Consider the following 16,393-nt stretch of genomic DNA (forward strand, 5'->3'; position numbering starts at 1 on the left):
TAGTTTTGAAACTCTGGAGTCTGTTGGAGGCTTGCACCTTCCAGGGGAGGACTTGGACTGTAAAATGTGGTTAATTTCAGTCAATTTTAGCTCTCAGCACAGTAGTAGCTACCCATCTCCCAGCCCTAGCTCCATGGCAGGCAGCTATGCACATGTTCCTGGAGCAGTTTGCACATACCGTGCAGAAGCCATGGTGGGCAAGAAAGACCTTATCTTCCAAATATCAGGGATCTGTGCTCTGCTCTCTGGTTGCTCCTTTTGATTAGAGAGGTGCAGACAAAGAGGCAGTGGCCATTGTTGTTGTATCTTCTCACAGTGCTGCAAGCCTCTCTTTATCTGGCTGAAGTGACTTCCAGGAAATTTCAAGGGCTAGTACCCTTTTCTCCACTTTATTTTCTCTTTTTCCTCTTATGGGAGCTAGATGTTGAATAGTACATTCAATAGCAACTGGAGGTACAGAAAATCTTAGTTAACCACACATGCCCAGGGAAAGGCACGATCTCAGAAAAGATCTGAAAAGACCTTAAGTTTACACTTCAGAGTGATCCTTGGCACAGAGATACCCCACAACAATAAAAAATAAATGAACAAAAACCCAGCAAACCCTGGGGAAGGGAGAGAATCTGATTTCCAGGGTCACCATATTATTAGATGCAAATGTCCAGTTTTCAATGAAAAATCACAAGGCACACAAACAAACAGGAAAGTGTGGCACATTCAAAGGGAAAAAATAAACAGAAGCTGTCCCTGAAAAAGATGGCAGATCTACGAGACAAAGGCTTTAAAACAGTTGTCTTAAAGATGCTCAAAGAACTAAAGGAAGATGTAGAAAAAGTAAACAGTATATGAACAAAATGGAATAACAGTAAAGAGATAGAATATCTAAAAAGAAGCCAAAAACAAATTCTGAAACTGAAAATACACTGACTGAAATGAGAAATTCACTGCAAATGCTCCTTGACTTATGATACAGGTGCATCCCAGTAAACCCATCAACGTATTGTATGTTGAAAAATATCTTACGTTGGAAGTGCATTTAATGCTGGCAATACAGCAGACAGTCCCCAACTTAAGATGGTTTGACTTATAATTTTTCAGCTTTATGGTGGTACAAAAGCAATATGCATTCAGTAGAAACTGTAACTCTTTTGTAAGTTATAAAGAGTTCCTCGACTTATAATGGGGTTACGTCTGGATAAATCTGTCGTAAAGTTGAAAAATTGTAAGTCAGACCATCATAAGTCAGGGACTGTAGAGAGATTCAAAGGCACATTTGAACAGGTAGAAAAAAATCAGCAAACTTACAAAATGATTGAGTCTGAGAAACAGAAAAAAGAAGAAAAGTGAACGGAGCCTAAGGAACCTGTGAAACACCATCAAGTAAACACAAAAACAGACAATAATACAAGAAATAAGGGACAAAAAAGCTCTAAGGCATGTAGGAAACAAATAGCACAATAACAGAAGTCTTTTCTTTATCAGTAATTACTTTAAATATAAATGGATTAAGCTCTCCAGTCAAAAGGCAGAGCTTGGCAGAATGGATAAAGAACATGATCCAACTATATGTTGGTTGCAAGAGACTCGCTTTAGATCCAAGGACATAAATAGTTTAAAAATGAAAGAGAAAAGGGTATTTTATGCACATAGTAGCCAAAAGAGAGCAGCTATATTAATATCAGACAAAATGGACTTTAAATCACAAAAGGTCAAACATGATATATTAATAAAAAGTTCAGTATATCAAGAAGATAAAACAATTATAAACACACACTTAAGAGACCATCAAAATATATGAAATAAGAATTGACAGAATTGAGAGGAGAAGTGGACAATATTACAGTAGTAGTTGGAGAATTCATTATCCAGCATATACAGACCACTCTACCCAACAATAGGGCATATACATTCTTTTCAATTGCCTATGGGACATTTTCCAGGATAGACCATATGTTGAGCCATAAATTAAGTCACAACAGACTTAAGGTAGATATTATACAAAGTGTCTTTTCCAATCACATGGGATGAAGTTAGAAATCAATAACAGAAGGAAAACTGGAAAATTCAGAAATTTGTTGTAATTAAAACAACACATTCTTAAACGATCAGTGGACCTAAGAAGAAATCACAAGGGTAATTAGAAAATACTTAGAAATGAGTGAAAAGGAAAACACAACATGTCAAAACTTATGGCACATGGTGAAACAGTGCTAATGGGGAAATTTATAATTATAAATACTTAACATTAAAAAACAAAAAAATAGGCCCGGCATGGATGCTCATGCCTATAATCCCAGCACTTTTGGAGGCCGAGGTGGCAGGATCCCTTGAGGCCAGGAGTTCAAGACCGGCCTGGGCAACATAGCAAGATCCTGTCTCTACAAAAAATTCTAAAAATTTACAAAACAAGAAATATTTCAAGTCAACAACCTAACTTTATAACTTAAAGAACTAGAAAAAGAAGAATAAAGTAAACCCAAAGCTAACAGAAGGAAGGAAATAAAGATTCAAGCAGAGAAGCAAAATTGAGAATAGAAAAATAATAGAGATAATTAGTGAAACCAAAAGTTGGTTCTTCGAAAATATCAACATAATGGACAAATCTTTAGCTAGATGTACTAACAAAAAAAGAAGACTCAAATTACTAATATCAGGAATGAAAGTGGAGACATTACTACTGATTATATAGAAATAAGGATTATAAGAGAGCACTCTGAGCATTTTTATACCATCAAATTGGATAACCTAGGTGAAATAGACAAATTCCTAAAAACACAAAACCTACCAAGACTGAGCCATGAAGAAATAGTAAATCTACATAGCCCTACTTATATTTAATAGCATTATTCACAATAGCCAAAATATGGAAGTAACTCAAGCATTCATTGACAGATGATGGATAGGGAAAATGTGGTATGTGCATACAATGGAATATTATTGAATATTAAAAAGAGAGGAAATTCTGACAACATGGATTAACTTTGAGGATATCATGCTAAGTGAAATAAGCCAATCACAAAAATTCAAATGCTGTATGATTCCACTTACATGAGGTACTTAGGGTAGTCAAAATCATAGAGACAGAAATTAAAATAGTGGTTGCCAGGGGCTGGGGAGCTATTGTTCAGTGAGTTCGGTGTCAGTTTTGCAAGATGAAAAGGGTTCTAAAGATGGAGGATGCCGATGGTTGCACAGCACTATGAATGTGTACTTAGTACCCTGAATTGTACACTTATAAGTGATTAAAATAGTAAATGTTATGGAAGAAAAATTAGAAGAACACAAAAATGGGTTTTTAACCCTTATTTTTAAAACGAATACTAAAAGGGCAATATTATGCCCCATGGGGAAGGGTACAGTCAATGGTGTGTTGGAGCTGCTCCTAAAAGCTGGTGAGAACCATTTGTTAAATAAATAAGAAATTTTATGAGCCAGTTGTAAGCTTGAAATCAGCCACAATGGGAGTATTAATACTATGGATGTCAACAAATGCTACAAACCAGGATGTGGTTTTTTTTTTTTTTTTTTTTTTTTGATTGCTTTTTGCCCCCTCTTACCCTTGCTGGAATAAAAAAGCTAGTTTACTAGCATATCACTAGGTATGATATGTTACCCAAATATCTCATTTTTGGGGTGGTAAAATACTGACTAATTTGTTTTTCTGTATTTGGCTGTTAGAATACTATTTGTGGAATAAATTTTTAAACATTAAAAAAATACTTGTTAAGTGGTCTCAACCTTGTAATTTCAAAGAAATATTACTTCAGTAATGTGCTGCAATAATATTACTGCAATAATATAAAAATCCAGGTAACTTAAAAGATTTTTGTATTGATCAGAAGATAAGTTCAATTCATATTCACAAAAGCAGACATACCCAGATATGATCATGTAACAATTCAATAAGCTGTCACTAAATTAATTGTTCTTTCTTGTAGTTAAATTGTCTTCTCATTACTATTTGATACATTTCTGAACATATCTGCAACGATGCTATTTATGTTCTTGAAGCAACATTTGGCAGTGTAGTTTAAATTCCATGGACTGTTCAGTTCATTTTATCAGAAAGCCAAAAATGATCCACAGAGTGAGAAAGTGCTTATTAATTCAGAACAGTTTGAAAGAGGCCTAATTTAATAATCAATCTCCTTCCTCTGTACAACATCTTTTAAACTCTGTTTTATAATAGGGACCAGTATCACTTTCACAGTGGCATGTGAGAAATTACAAGTGCCAAAGAGTTTTAAAGCAAAGAGTAAAAGATACTTAATAGTAATGAATTATTCTGATGTTTAAACATTTTTTAAGAATATAACTGTGCCCTGAGGTTGTTATTAATTCATAATAATTTAGCACATTTATATTAAACTGACGGGTACCTCAGTAATATCTTTCCCTTTTCTACTAAAGAGTTTGAGGTTTTTTTTTACCTTTTTCTGCTGTATACATTAATTGTATGTTATATAATACTCAAATTTAGCACAATAGCCATTATATGAGGAAAAGCATTGTTATTTTATAAGAAAATGTCTATTAGGAAAACTTTGTGTATTTTAACATGTGATTTCTAGGCATATGCTGATGGGTAACTAAATCAGGCTTTTGAAAATCTGAATTTCATATTACTACTAAGTGCTAGTATACTCATTATGTAGTATGTACCTTTTTTTAACACTTTATTAAAAATTAGGAGATTGCATTTTTAATTTCATAGTGAAACTGAGCCTTTAAATGAGTCAATATATAATTTCACTTTGTGTCTTGGTTCCCAGAACCACCCCCAGATTCAATAATTCATTAGGAGGACTCATGGCTATACTTTATTACAGTGGAAGGATACAAAACAGAATCAGGAAAGGGTAAAGATACATGGGGCTAAGTTCAGGGGAGACCAGGTGCAAGTTTCTAGAGTCTTCTCTCAGTAGAGTCAACCCAGGATGTGCCAAATTCCCACAGCAAGGAGTTGTGGCAATACCTTTGAGATCTTGCCCACCAGGGAAACTCATTAGAGGCTCAGTGCCCACGGTTTTTATTGGGGACTGTATACATAGGCAGCTTCTGCCTGTTGACATGTTCCAAAATTTTTGATGCCCAGAAGGAAAACAGGTGTTCAGCATGAACTGTATTGTTTTTACAAACAAGTTAGGTATAGTGAGCTACTCTTACAGTTTTGGGAATAGTGAAAACCCTCCCAAAACCTGAGTTCCTGGTGCCAGGCAAGAGCCAATCTTGTGTGCAGGCCTTTCAAAGGATAGCAATCAATCCTGCTCTGTTAACTCTTTTATGTACACATTTTATATTTTCCTTTTTCAGCAGTTGATCTATTTATTATTCTGTGTTCTTAAATAAAGTACTATGAAAATATTGGCCAATTTATGGCAGATTTTCAGGATGTTTAGTATGGATAACAGCCTGACATCAATTTTCGGTTGGTTTTCAAATTTGCTTCTGATCTCTGCTTCAATTTAGTAGTGTTCAGTTATTTTGATTCTTTTAGTTCATGTTTCTTTTTGTTGTTCTTAGTATAAAAACTAACATTCTACCTTTCCAACATGTTTTCCACAGCCTTCTCCTCCCTCAAGGCTGTTCTAGCTTCCTTGGCTTTCCTTTACTTCCTCAATATCATTATTTCTCTTGCTTTAACACCTTGACACAGTGTTTCCTCTGCATAGAATGACCTTCTCATCCTTTTTGTCTAGTACAGTCATGCTTGCCTTTTAGATCTCAGAATGTCTCAGTTTACAGATTTTTTAAAACATTTTTGAAAGTGCCTCAAATATTCTCTTCTCAATCCTTGCATATTGGCTGTGATTAAACTATATTTTCCACTATAGTATATATAATTGCAATTGAATACAGTTGAATGTATATATGTGCACTCTCTAAAAAAATAAGTTCTTTTAAGCTTTTAAAATTATTTATTTCAAAAAGTTATTTTATTACTAATATTTTAGAAGCAATTAAAGTTTTGGTACAGTTTCTCCTTCCCTTCCTTCCTCCTCCATCTCTCCTTTCTTTCCCTTTCCTTCCTTCCATATTTTCTTTTAAGTGGAGTAGTTTTGATCCTTATGTTGGCAAAAGAGTCATAAAAGGGAGAATCTTTTATGCCCAGTTTTTATTGTGTATGATTAACAGAAAAAGCAGTATAATTTAAGAAAAATCTCTGTGTACTTTAAGGTTCTTACTGAATAAAATGGAAGAAGTAAATATATGGCAACTGTCTTTACATGTAGCTCATGTAGATATCCTATTTGGACAATATGAAATGGTTTACATATTTAACAAATATACGAATTTCTTTAGTATTTATATTCTGTCCATTTGTTTATTTTCTACTTATGTACTAGGCACTGTGCTGGTAAATAATAAAACATGCATGATCCCTATATAATTGATAGGAATTACAGTCTAACAGGGGGAGGCATATAATCAAAATATCACATACATATTTTTATAATTTCTGATTAGTGCTAAGAAGGAGAATTACAGACAAATAATGGAGTTTAATCTGAAAGAATTAAAGTAAGCTTTCATATGAAAGTAAAAATTGAGCTTGAGTTCTAAAAGACGAGAATAGTTTTACTAGGTGAGAAAGGGTGAGAATATTCCAGTCAGAGGCACTGTGTCAAGCCCTTAAAGCAAGAGAAATAATGATGTTCTTGAAAAGCTAAAGGAAGGCCAAGTTGCTAGAACACTGAGGCAGGAGGAGGATGTGAAGAACATGCTGGAGAGATGAGATTTGGTTGTTTTACTAGAAACAATGGAAAGCCAATGAAGGATTTTCTGCAAGAAAGTGACGTGATCAGATTTGTGTTTTTTAAAAGATCAGTTTGACTCCTGGGTGGATAACTAATTGGTGGACAGGAATGGAAGTAGAATAGATGATAAGATCAATAGGACTTGATTGTGGATTAAATATGGGTGATGATGGAGGGCTGATTGCGTATCACAGAGATACCCTACATAGGTTTATTGCTTGTATAATTGGATGGATGATGGTACTATTCAGTGACAGGAAACACTGTGGAAAGGACTTGTTTGGAGGGGAGGGCCATGAGTTTAGTTTGAAGTATCTTTGAGACTTATACTTCATTGTCCATAAGACTTCCCATTGCTCTTAGAATAAAGATATGAATTCTTAACATGACTTACAAGGCTGTATGTTTATTCTCATTTTATCCGATGCTTTTCTTTGTTTTCTGTGTTCAGTCACGTACCTTCTGCAGTCTTCTATCCTTCATGCTTCCTGTTATATAAACATATTAACAGGAAGCACACAGTGTTGTTTTCTCTCCCTGGAATCTCCTTCAGCACTGTCTTCACCTACTTAACACATTCTCATCATTCAGATCTCACCTCTGAAGTCATCACTTCTCCAAGGAAGTGTTGGGGTATATTGATCAGAAGGAAAATATATGTGATACATTATAATATATGATAAATATTGCATATGTAATACATATATATATATATGGATTGACTCAACTCATAGATTCTTATTCATTACTTTCATTATTTATTTTGATTTTCAAATTGTCCATGATCTGACTAGTGGGATCCCGTTCGGGCTATCTCCTTTGTTCTTTTGACATGTCCTTATCACTTTTTGAGCACTTCTTACTTATCACACCAAAATATTTCCAGATTCATCTTGTACTTTCCCAGCCCCATCCCTGAACCAGCCATTTCTCTAAGGAGCTCTGATTCCTTTCCGTGGGGAATGGTGTCGAGAAACCAAGATCTGGGAACTAAATGTGCTCATTGCTACTGGGGTGTCTTTCCTTCTAGTCCCTCTCAAATAATTAAAACATTGCTTAGGCTAGTCCCTCCCACCCCCATGAAGTTAAGTTATTCGTTTGAAGTACAGTTGAATTCAGTTGTTTGTATTCCATTTTAGGCACCACCCCTCCAATCTCTGTTGATTTTATTTGTTTTCGAGTGTGTAAAACAACATGATCTTCAAGGTGAGAACTAAATAGAAAGATATACTCATTCTGTCCACCCATTCCTTCTATTCTTGCCTTCTCATTTCTGTCCCATATATTTAAATTTCCTTTTCTTTTTTTAAATAAAAGGATAATGATACCATTAGACTTTTTTTTACACTTTACTTTTTTCATGTAACAGTTTATCCTGATGTAACCAACCATTCCATATCAGTGCATAGAGAACTTTCTGGCCTTTAAAAATAACTGCATAGTACTCCGCTATGTGTGTGTACCATAATTTATTCAGCCACTATCCTGTGTGTATTGGAAGCTCTTATCTAAGCTTCCAATATTAATCAGTTACAAACAATACATAATCTTGTGGATATGCTTTTGTCTTGCTGGTGGTATATCTTAAGAATAAATTCCTGGAAGTGGGATTGCTGGATCAAAGTTAAATGCATATATAGTCTTGTTAGGTATTGCCAAATTCCCCACGAGGAGAGTTGTACCGGTTTGCATTTTTACTAATAGTGTGTGAGTGTGCCTCTTTTTCTCCACTGCTACTTCAGTAAAATGTTTTGACATACTTTTAAATTTTTACCAATCTAATAGGTAAGAAATGGTATCTTGGTACAATTTTAAATTGCATTTGAGAGTAAACATCTTTTCATATGTTTAATATGACTATTTATTGTACATGAAGTTTTGTCTCTCTCTTTTTAGGACTCAGTGCTTTATCTTTTCAAACTGTTCCACAGGTCCCTCAGGTTCTGTTCAGTTTTTTTCAATCTTCAATCTTTGTGTTCTTTAGATTGGATGATGTCTGTTGAGCTATCTTTTAGGTTCATTGACCTTTTTTCTGTCATCTCCTTTTTGCCATTGAGCTCATCCAGTGAATTTATGGTGTTTTTCAGTTCTAAAATTTTTAGTTTTTATTTATAGTTTCTATTTCTCTGTTTATAGTTCTTATCTTTTCATTTATTTCATGTGTTTTTCTTTACCTTATGAAGCGTAATTACCGTAGCTGCTTTAAAGTCTTTGCTAATTCAAACATCTGCATTGGTATCTGTTGATTTTTTTTTTTCTTAATAAGTCACATGACCGTGTTCTTTGAGTGTCAGGTAATTTTGGATTATTAATACATCCTGGACATTGGAATGTTACGGTATGTAAACTCTGGGTTCTGTTATATTCTTCTAGAGAATATTGATAATTTTGTTTTAGTAGGCATTCAACCCTGTTAGTTCAAATTATAAATTCTGTCTTATCTTCCAGCAGCTCTTTCCCCTTTTGTCAACCCAATAATTCAGTTCTTAGCTCTCTAAGCATTTGCTATACTTTTTTGGGTCTATCTCACACATGTGTAGTTTAGAGGTTAAACCAAGACTTGTGAGTATTTATACTCAGAAATGAGGAATCACCTTCTTCAACTCTCTTCCCCTCAAGGTTTCTCCCACATTGTTCAGTTTTCTGGGCCAGAAATGCAATGGGGTTTCTATTGGAGTTTTAGCTACTGTATGATTTTAAAACTGGGCCCCACTCTCATGGCAAAGCCAGCCAAAATAAAATTGGAAACTTACCCTCATGTGGTTTGCTTTTCCAAGTTTTGACCCCCTTCCATAATCCCCTTGGTTTTGTTTACTTTTCTTAGTCTTCAAGCAGAGGGGTATGTATGCATTCGGATTGAGAGTTAGTTATAGTAATAGAATGGTGAGCTGTTGGGGATTACACCACCTGATTTGTGTGGTTTTATTTGTTCTTCATGCTGGTTTGAGTAGTTTTTGATAGATGTGTTGGGAGATTTGAATTTACATAGCTGCTGTTACCTCTGTTACCTTGGTAAAATTTGAGTTTTTTATCTGAATCCAGCCTAACACATCTTACTTTTTTTTGTACTAACTTTTTGAAATAATGTATTGATTAGGGAAAAGAAATAATGTTGTTTTTAGTTTTCAGCAGTTCCGTCTATAAGAAGTTTTGTTCCAAGAACTATATAGTAGGAATTTTAAATAAATAAAAAACCTCATATTATGGAAGTATCTTATTCCATTAATTTGTAATGTTAATGTGAGGTCAGAAAATTTATGAGAATAATTTGAAAATAAATACCCAACAAAAGCAGTCATAATCAACTCTGAATTTCAAAGGGGCTTATTCTAGATGGAAAAAATTTCAACATCTTCATAAGAAAATAAAGACTATTTTTTATAGCTTTCTCTAGGTAGAGGACATAAAGAGTTTTAATCCTGGAAAAGCCACATGAATTTGATCATATGTGTTTTTATGTAGTAATCAAGATTATCATAAGATTTAAATGTGTTAATCTTTTTGTGTGTTTAAATGCATTGGAGATACTAATGTAGTTCTATTTAAAAAAAAAAAAACAACTGTGGACTGCTTATATTTATAAATGACCCCAAAACTAATATGATATGCAAACTTTAATATCTCATAATATTTAACATATCATTCTTCTCTTTCAGATGGTCTTCTCATTGTTGGCATTCACTCGGCTAAGTTTCCAAATGAAAAAGTCCTGGATAACATTAAGAGTGCTGTTCTTCGGTACAATATCACCCATCCTGTGGTTAATGATGCAGATGCCAGCCTGTGGCAAGAACTGGAAGTTTCCTGCTGGCCAACTCTGGTCATACTTGGACCCCGTGGAAACATGTTGTTTTCTTTGATTGGCGAGGGACACAAAGATAAATTATTTTTATATACTTCAATAGCTTTAAAGTATTACAAAGACAGAGGACAGATCCGAGATAATAAAATTGGGATAAAACTGTATAAAGATTCTTTGCCACCTTCTCCATTGCTGTTTCCTGGCAAAGTAACAGTAGACCATGTTACTAATAGATTGGTCATAGCAGACACTGGACATCATAGAATTTTGGTCGTTTGGAAAAATGGACAAATTCAATACAGCATTGGAGGTAAAATTTGCTTCTAATTATATATAATGCGTTTTACAATAAAATAGTTAAATATATAAAAATTGAAATTTATAAATAAGAACTAATTATAGAAAGGTGATACGCATTGACTTTTAAATTCACCACAAAATTATTTTGTTAATTAATGTATGGTATCTGAATTAACCTCTTTTTACACCCTCATAAACAAAAATGCCCAACAAGCTCTAAGTCAAAAGGAGAAAATTGTTAATATAGCTTTTAATTATATATCCCATCTTATTTTTTTAAAAAAACTGCCATACTTATTGTATCTTAAGAAATTATATACACTTTGAATTTCAGACATATAAATGGGAGTATTATATTTCACTTTCCAACAAAATACAGCCGTATCTTTTTTAAGACCATGACACTACCCTATGAACTTGAGATTTAGATTATAAAGTAAATAAGCTAGGATTTGCACATAATTTTACTTTTCTCTCCTTTCTTCCATAACAATGTAAGCATGCTTCTGGATCTGTTTCCTTTGGGTATAGCAGAACATTAATATTATACAAGCGTAGATGAGTTTTTTCTGTATCTCTCTAGTCTTAGATCTAAAAATGCCTCTTGGTTACTTCTACATAATTAATAAAATCTACTAAGTACATTCTATTAATTCTGCTTATCCAGGCTGAACTGATATCTAGTAGCATATTAGTCAAAGAGAAAAGTAATTCATCTCTTTGCAGTCAATCCTGGTTTAGTAATATATGCAACGTAAGTTCACAGAGTAGGGGTATCTGGGTTCCTGTTGCAAATAAGCTAGTCATACTCCCAAGCCCCAATGTTATTCTTAGTATACCAAGATAGAATATATATTGTGTTTTGTGGTGTTTGTTTTGTTTTGGCTACTTGGTATTTTGATTTATGACAGGCATTTATTAGAATTGCTACTCAAAAAGTGTCTTGTAGCAGTTTGAATTTATTAATTATATGGATTGGCTATATTAATGGTACCATCATTTTTAATGTAGTTTCTTAATGCTGAAAATATATAGATTAATAAACAAACTTACAGTCTCTGCCTTTTAAAAAAAAAAAAAGTTTTTAATAGATTCTGTAATTTTCAAAATAGTATAGGTGAATATTCTTTGTAAACCAGAAGCAAGCTACATTTCCCAAACATCTTTCTAGGAATACTATTATCTTGTGAAATATTAATAGTTACTTTTCAATTTTTTAAAAAGAATTGCTTGGTCATATATACTCAGGAAACACGGATTTGATGTGATTTAACAGATTTTGTTGTGGTGGTATCATAAGACTTCCCAGATCTTTTACCCTTCTAATGTGCCTCATGAATATCATGAATAGAGGGGGTTATAGTACACAGTATTTTCCAACTTGAAGTGACCACAGAACTCCCCCCCCCCTTTTTTTTTCAGGGAGCTCTTATCAATAGCAATAATAGTATTATCAGTAATAATATTAATAATTACAGCAATCACTATATGCCTGGTGTTATTCTAAGCACTTTACCTATAGTAACTTATTTTTGTCCTCACAGTGCTAGGAGATAGATATATTACTAGTTCCATTTTGCAGGAGAAAAACTGAGACACAAAGAACTTGTCCAGATCATTAGCTACGAAGAGGTAGAGCTGTGGTTGGGCTCTTGAGTTCATTTTCTAGCCACTATGTTATACTACCTCTCCTACTGACATCTAGGACAGTGGAGTTCTGCAAAGCAGTTTGGAACTTCTGACTTAGAGGCTTGTCTCCTGTCATGGAAATAACAAGTATATTTATTGTGTTATACTCTCTACCCTTGAAACTCCACCTGCATTGCAAAAGCTAAGAGGTAGACCAGAATCACTCTTCATCTATCTTGAAGTGTATGTGAGATATTGTTGGACTTTGTGACAAAGTATTAATAAAATAGTAGATATGAAGGATTGTTAACCTGAGGTCTTTGGACTCTTAATGATATGCTGGAATGGTCCTCGGGATCTAGGATGGTGTGCAACATTTTGGGGTGTATATTTTTCTAGGGAAAAAGGCCATAATTTTCATTGTATTATCAAAGGAGTATATCTTTTGAAATTGTTAAAAATTGTTGATCTTGTTGCTGAAACATTGAAATTATTTTTAAATCTTTCTAGTCTAGGTAATAGGTAATTAGAATGCCTTTAAGATTATTTTCTTCTGATATATGCTGCTATATTTAAGTGCACTAGTAACTACACTGTAAGCCCTGTCATTAGCAAAAATTCACTCTTGAGAAAAATAGGTATCCTGGGAAACATTTCAGTTTTTAGGTAGAAGTATCATGTTATTTATATTAAAATCCCAGCATTAAATACAAATTTTATTTTTTTGTGAGATCACTTTTTAAGTGAGAAAGTTTTGTCTTGTGACTGTCTTGTCTTTTAGGACCCAACCCCGGAAGAAAAGATGGAATATTTTCAGAATCAACTTTTAATTCTCCACAGGGTGTAGCCATAATGAATAACATCATATATGTGGCAGACACTGAGAACCACCTTATAAGAAAGGTAATTTTTCATTTTAATACTTCTGATCAGAAAAACTGATATTTATTTGCTGCATTAAATATTTGCAGCTAAAGGGTGATACTTAAGTATGTCAAAGCATTCTTATTCAGCTTTTTTCCAAACTACTTGCTTTAGTTTTGTTTTTCTTTGTATCTGAATGTAGTTGCCACAGAAGAAGAACACATAATTCTTTTTTTAATCCTTTGTTTCAAAGTCATGTGCCTAACCCCCCAAAGTACCTCATTTTGAAGTATTTTCTTAACCACTAGTTTACAAAGTGATCCTTTGTCCTTTTTCAGTTAAATTTTCTCAAACTAGAAAAAAAATCATACCACTCCTTCCTCCCTTCAACTCTTATCCTTTGGCTGGAAATACCTATTAGTTCATTAGTCTTGAATTTTGTTTTATCTCATTATGAAAGTAATATGTGTTCTTGTTTTTAAGAAATGAATTAGTACACAAAGCTAAAAAATTCCCCTGATAATCAATTCCTATTCCCCAGAGGTAACCAACCACCGTTAAAATGTCTTTTTTAGACACTTTCTACTCATATACAAATAAATTTATATTAAAAAGACTATTTATAGAGAACTTTTTTAAACAAATGGAATCATACCATACATAATGTTTTTTAGGTTTTTCTTTGTTTTTTTTTCCTTATTAGTCATATGAATGATATGATTGTGTCACATTCCATTGTAGATACACCCAGTTATTCTAAACATTCCCTACTGATCGCTCTTTTGGCAATAATCCATTGTTCTTTAAGTTGCCATCTATTTGCAAAATAGTTTATCTAACCCATCTTGTCTAAACATGTTGTTTCAAATACTTCTTTGCTTTACTCACTGTTTTTTTCAATATTGACATTTATCCTCATTTATTTGACAATATTATCACCTATATACATATAATAGAAAAAACACATAAAGAATATGTAATATCCTCTGTAATGTAAATAACTCTCTATGAGGGCAAGAAATATGTTTTCTCTACTGCTGAAATCCTAGCACCTAGCCTGTGGTAGATGTTGAGTAAATACTTGTTGAATGAATTTATAAGCAAACAGCACCTCTTTAATGGAGTGTTTTCAAAAGTGTATATCCCTCTTAATACAAAAAGGTATTACATGAAAAAAAGATTTTGTGCATTAATAAACTAAAGCAGATGAATTTTTTGAAAAGTCTTGGAGACTTAAATATGTTAACATATTGTTGAGTACATTAGTGGGCGGATATTTGTGCAGTATTTCTAAACTTACTTGACCAGGGAGCTCTTTATAGGCAGAGCTTCTCATGGTAATGAGAAGGACTAATGTTTCCAAGGTGTATACTTTGGGGCAAATGGTTACCTATTATTGGCTCTTAAAGATGAGTATTTCTTTATCTTTTGGGGATTGTATGCATCTGTAATTCATCAGTGTCATAAACATCCAACAGTATAGTAAGTGATAGTGAAGTAGTAAGGTAGCTAGCCTGCAATATTCAGGGAGTACTTGTCCTTTTTAATTGTATGTTATTTCTCCTCCTTTAGAATATAATCGATTTTGTAGTATTGACCATGTGTGCAGCATTCCAAATATTTATGTATTTACATAGCATAATCACAATAAATTTAGGTTACCTGAAGTTTTTCTGTATTGTATGATTTAGTTTAGTGTCTACAAAAAGGAAATTGGAATTAGGATTTCTTCCTTTTCTTTTAAAAATATAAGAATATGTATTGTATTTTATTTTTCTTTAAGACCTCATTTGCAGAGGGTTGAGCTGTTTATACTCCTACATTCACAGCTCACAAACATCATTGTTTCATGTAGACCCTTCTCTTGTTTAGAATAATGTATTAATTTATAAATTCTCCTACATACCCATTCCCAACTCTCACTGTCATTCCCCTTACATAAACATACTTATAGGCAACCGTTCTGGTTTCATGCATCTCTTTTTATTTGTATGTGATCTTGTAAAACATGTTTTGTTTGCATGTTTTTCTAAATGACTTTATTGTGGTGTGTTTTACATATGATAAAGTATACCCATTTCAAGTATACAATTCAATAATTTTTAGTAAATTTAACAGGTTTTGCGAACTATAACCATAGATTGTTTTTAGAACATTTTTCATCCTCACAACCAATTATAGATAATCTCCATTCCCACACTGAGCCCAGGGAAACCACTGATCTATTTTCTGTCTCTATAAATTTGCCTTTTCTAAACATTTTATATAAATAGAATCATACAATATGTGTTTTCTTGTGTTTGGCCTCTTTCATTTTGCATAATGAGAAGTTCATCTATGAAGTAGCATGTCAGTAGTTAATTCCTTTGTGTTGGATAGCATTGTGTTGTATGGATATATGATATTTTATCTGTTCGTTCACTATTGATGGACATTTAGATTGTTTCTAATTTTGGGCTGTTATGAATAATCTTGCTGTGAACATTAATATACAAATTTTACATGCATATCCATTTTCATTTCTCATAGGTAGATACCTATAACTGGAATTGTAGAGTTAACGTGTTTTGTGTTTAATTTTGAGAACCGCTAAATTGTTTCCGCCAGCAGTTGCACCATTTTACATTCTCACCTGTAATATATGTGGGTTCTTACTTCTCCACATCCTCCCCATCACTTGTCATTTTTCACTTTTTAAATTCTAGCCATCTTACTGGATATGAAGTGACATCTATTGTGGTTTTGATATGCATGTCAGGCATCTTTTCCTGTGCTTATGGGCTGTTTGTATATCTTCCAGAAGTGTCTATTCAAATTTTTGCCAAATTTTTGATTGAGTTATTTGTCTTTGTTATAATTGACTTATGAGAATTCTTTATATATTCTAGTTATAAGATCTTTATGAGATACATGATTTGCAGATACTTTTAAACATTCTTTGGCTTGCCTTTTCACGTAATCATGTCCTTTGATGCACAAATGTTTAAAATTTTGATGATGCCTAATTTGTCCATTTTTCCCTTTTGTTGCTTGTGCTTTC

General features: G+C 33.3%; 1 protein-coding gene across 1 annotated transcript in view; it reads left to right on the top strand.

Moving 5' to 3' along the window:
- Positions 1-16,393, top strand: part of NHLRC2 (NHL repeat containing 2) — a 49,185-nt gene that overhangs the window by 5,587 nt on the left and 27,205 nt on the right. The window contains exons 3-4 of the mRNA XM_069460237.1: positions 10,415-10,870; positions 13,271-13,392. Coding sequence (XP_069316338.1) covers positions 10,415-10,870; positions 13,271-13,392 — 578 coding nt within the window. The remainder of the gene's footprint in view (positions 1-10,414; positions 10,871-13,270; positions 13,393-16,393) is intronic.

This window comes from Eulemur rufifrons, chromosome 28 (genome assembly GCF_041146395.1).
Source record: "Eulemur rufifrons isolate Redbay chromosome 28, OSU_ERuf_1, whole genome shotgun sequence".
NCBI lineage: Eukaryota > Metazoa > Chordata > Mammalia > Primates > Lemuridae > Eulemur > Eulemur rufifrons.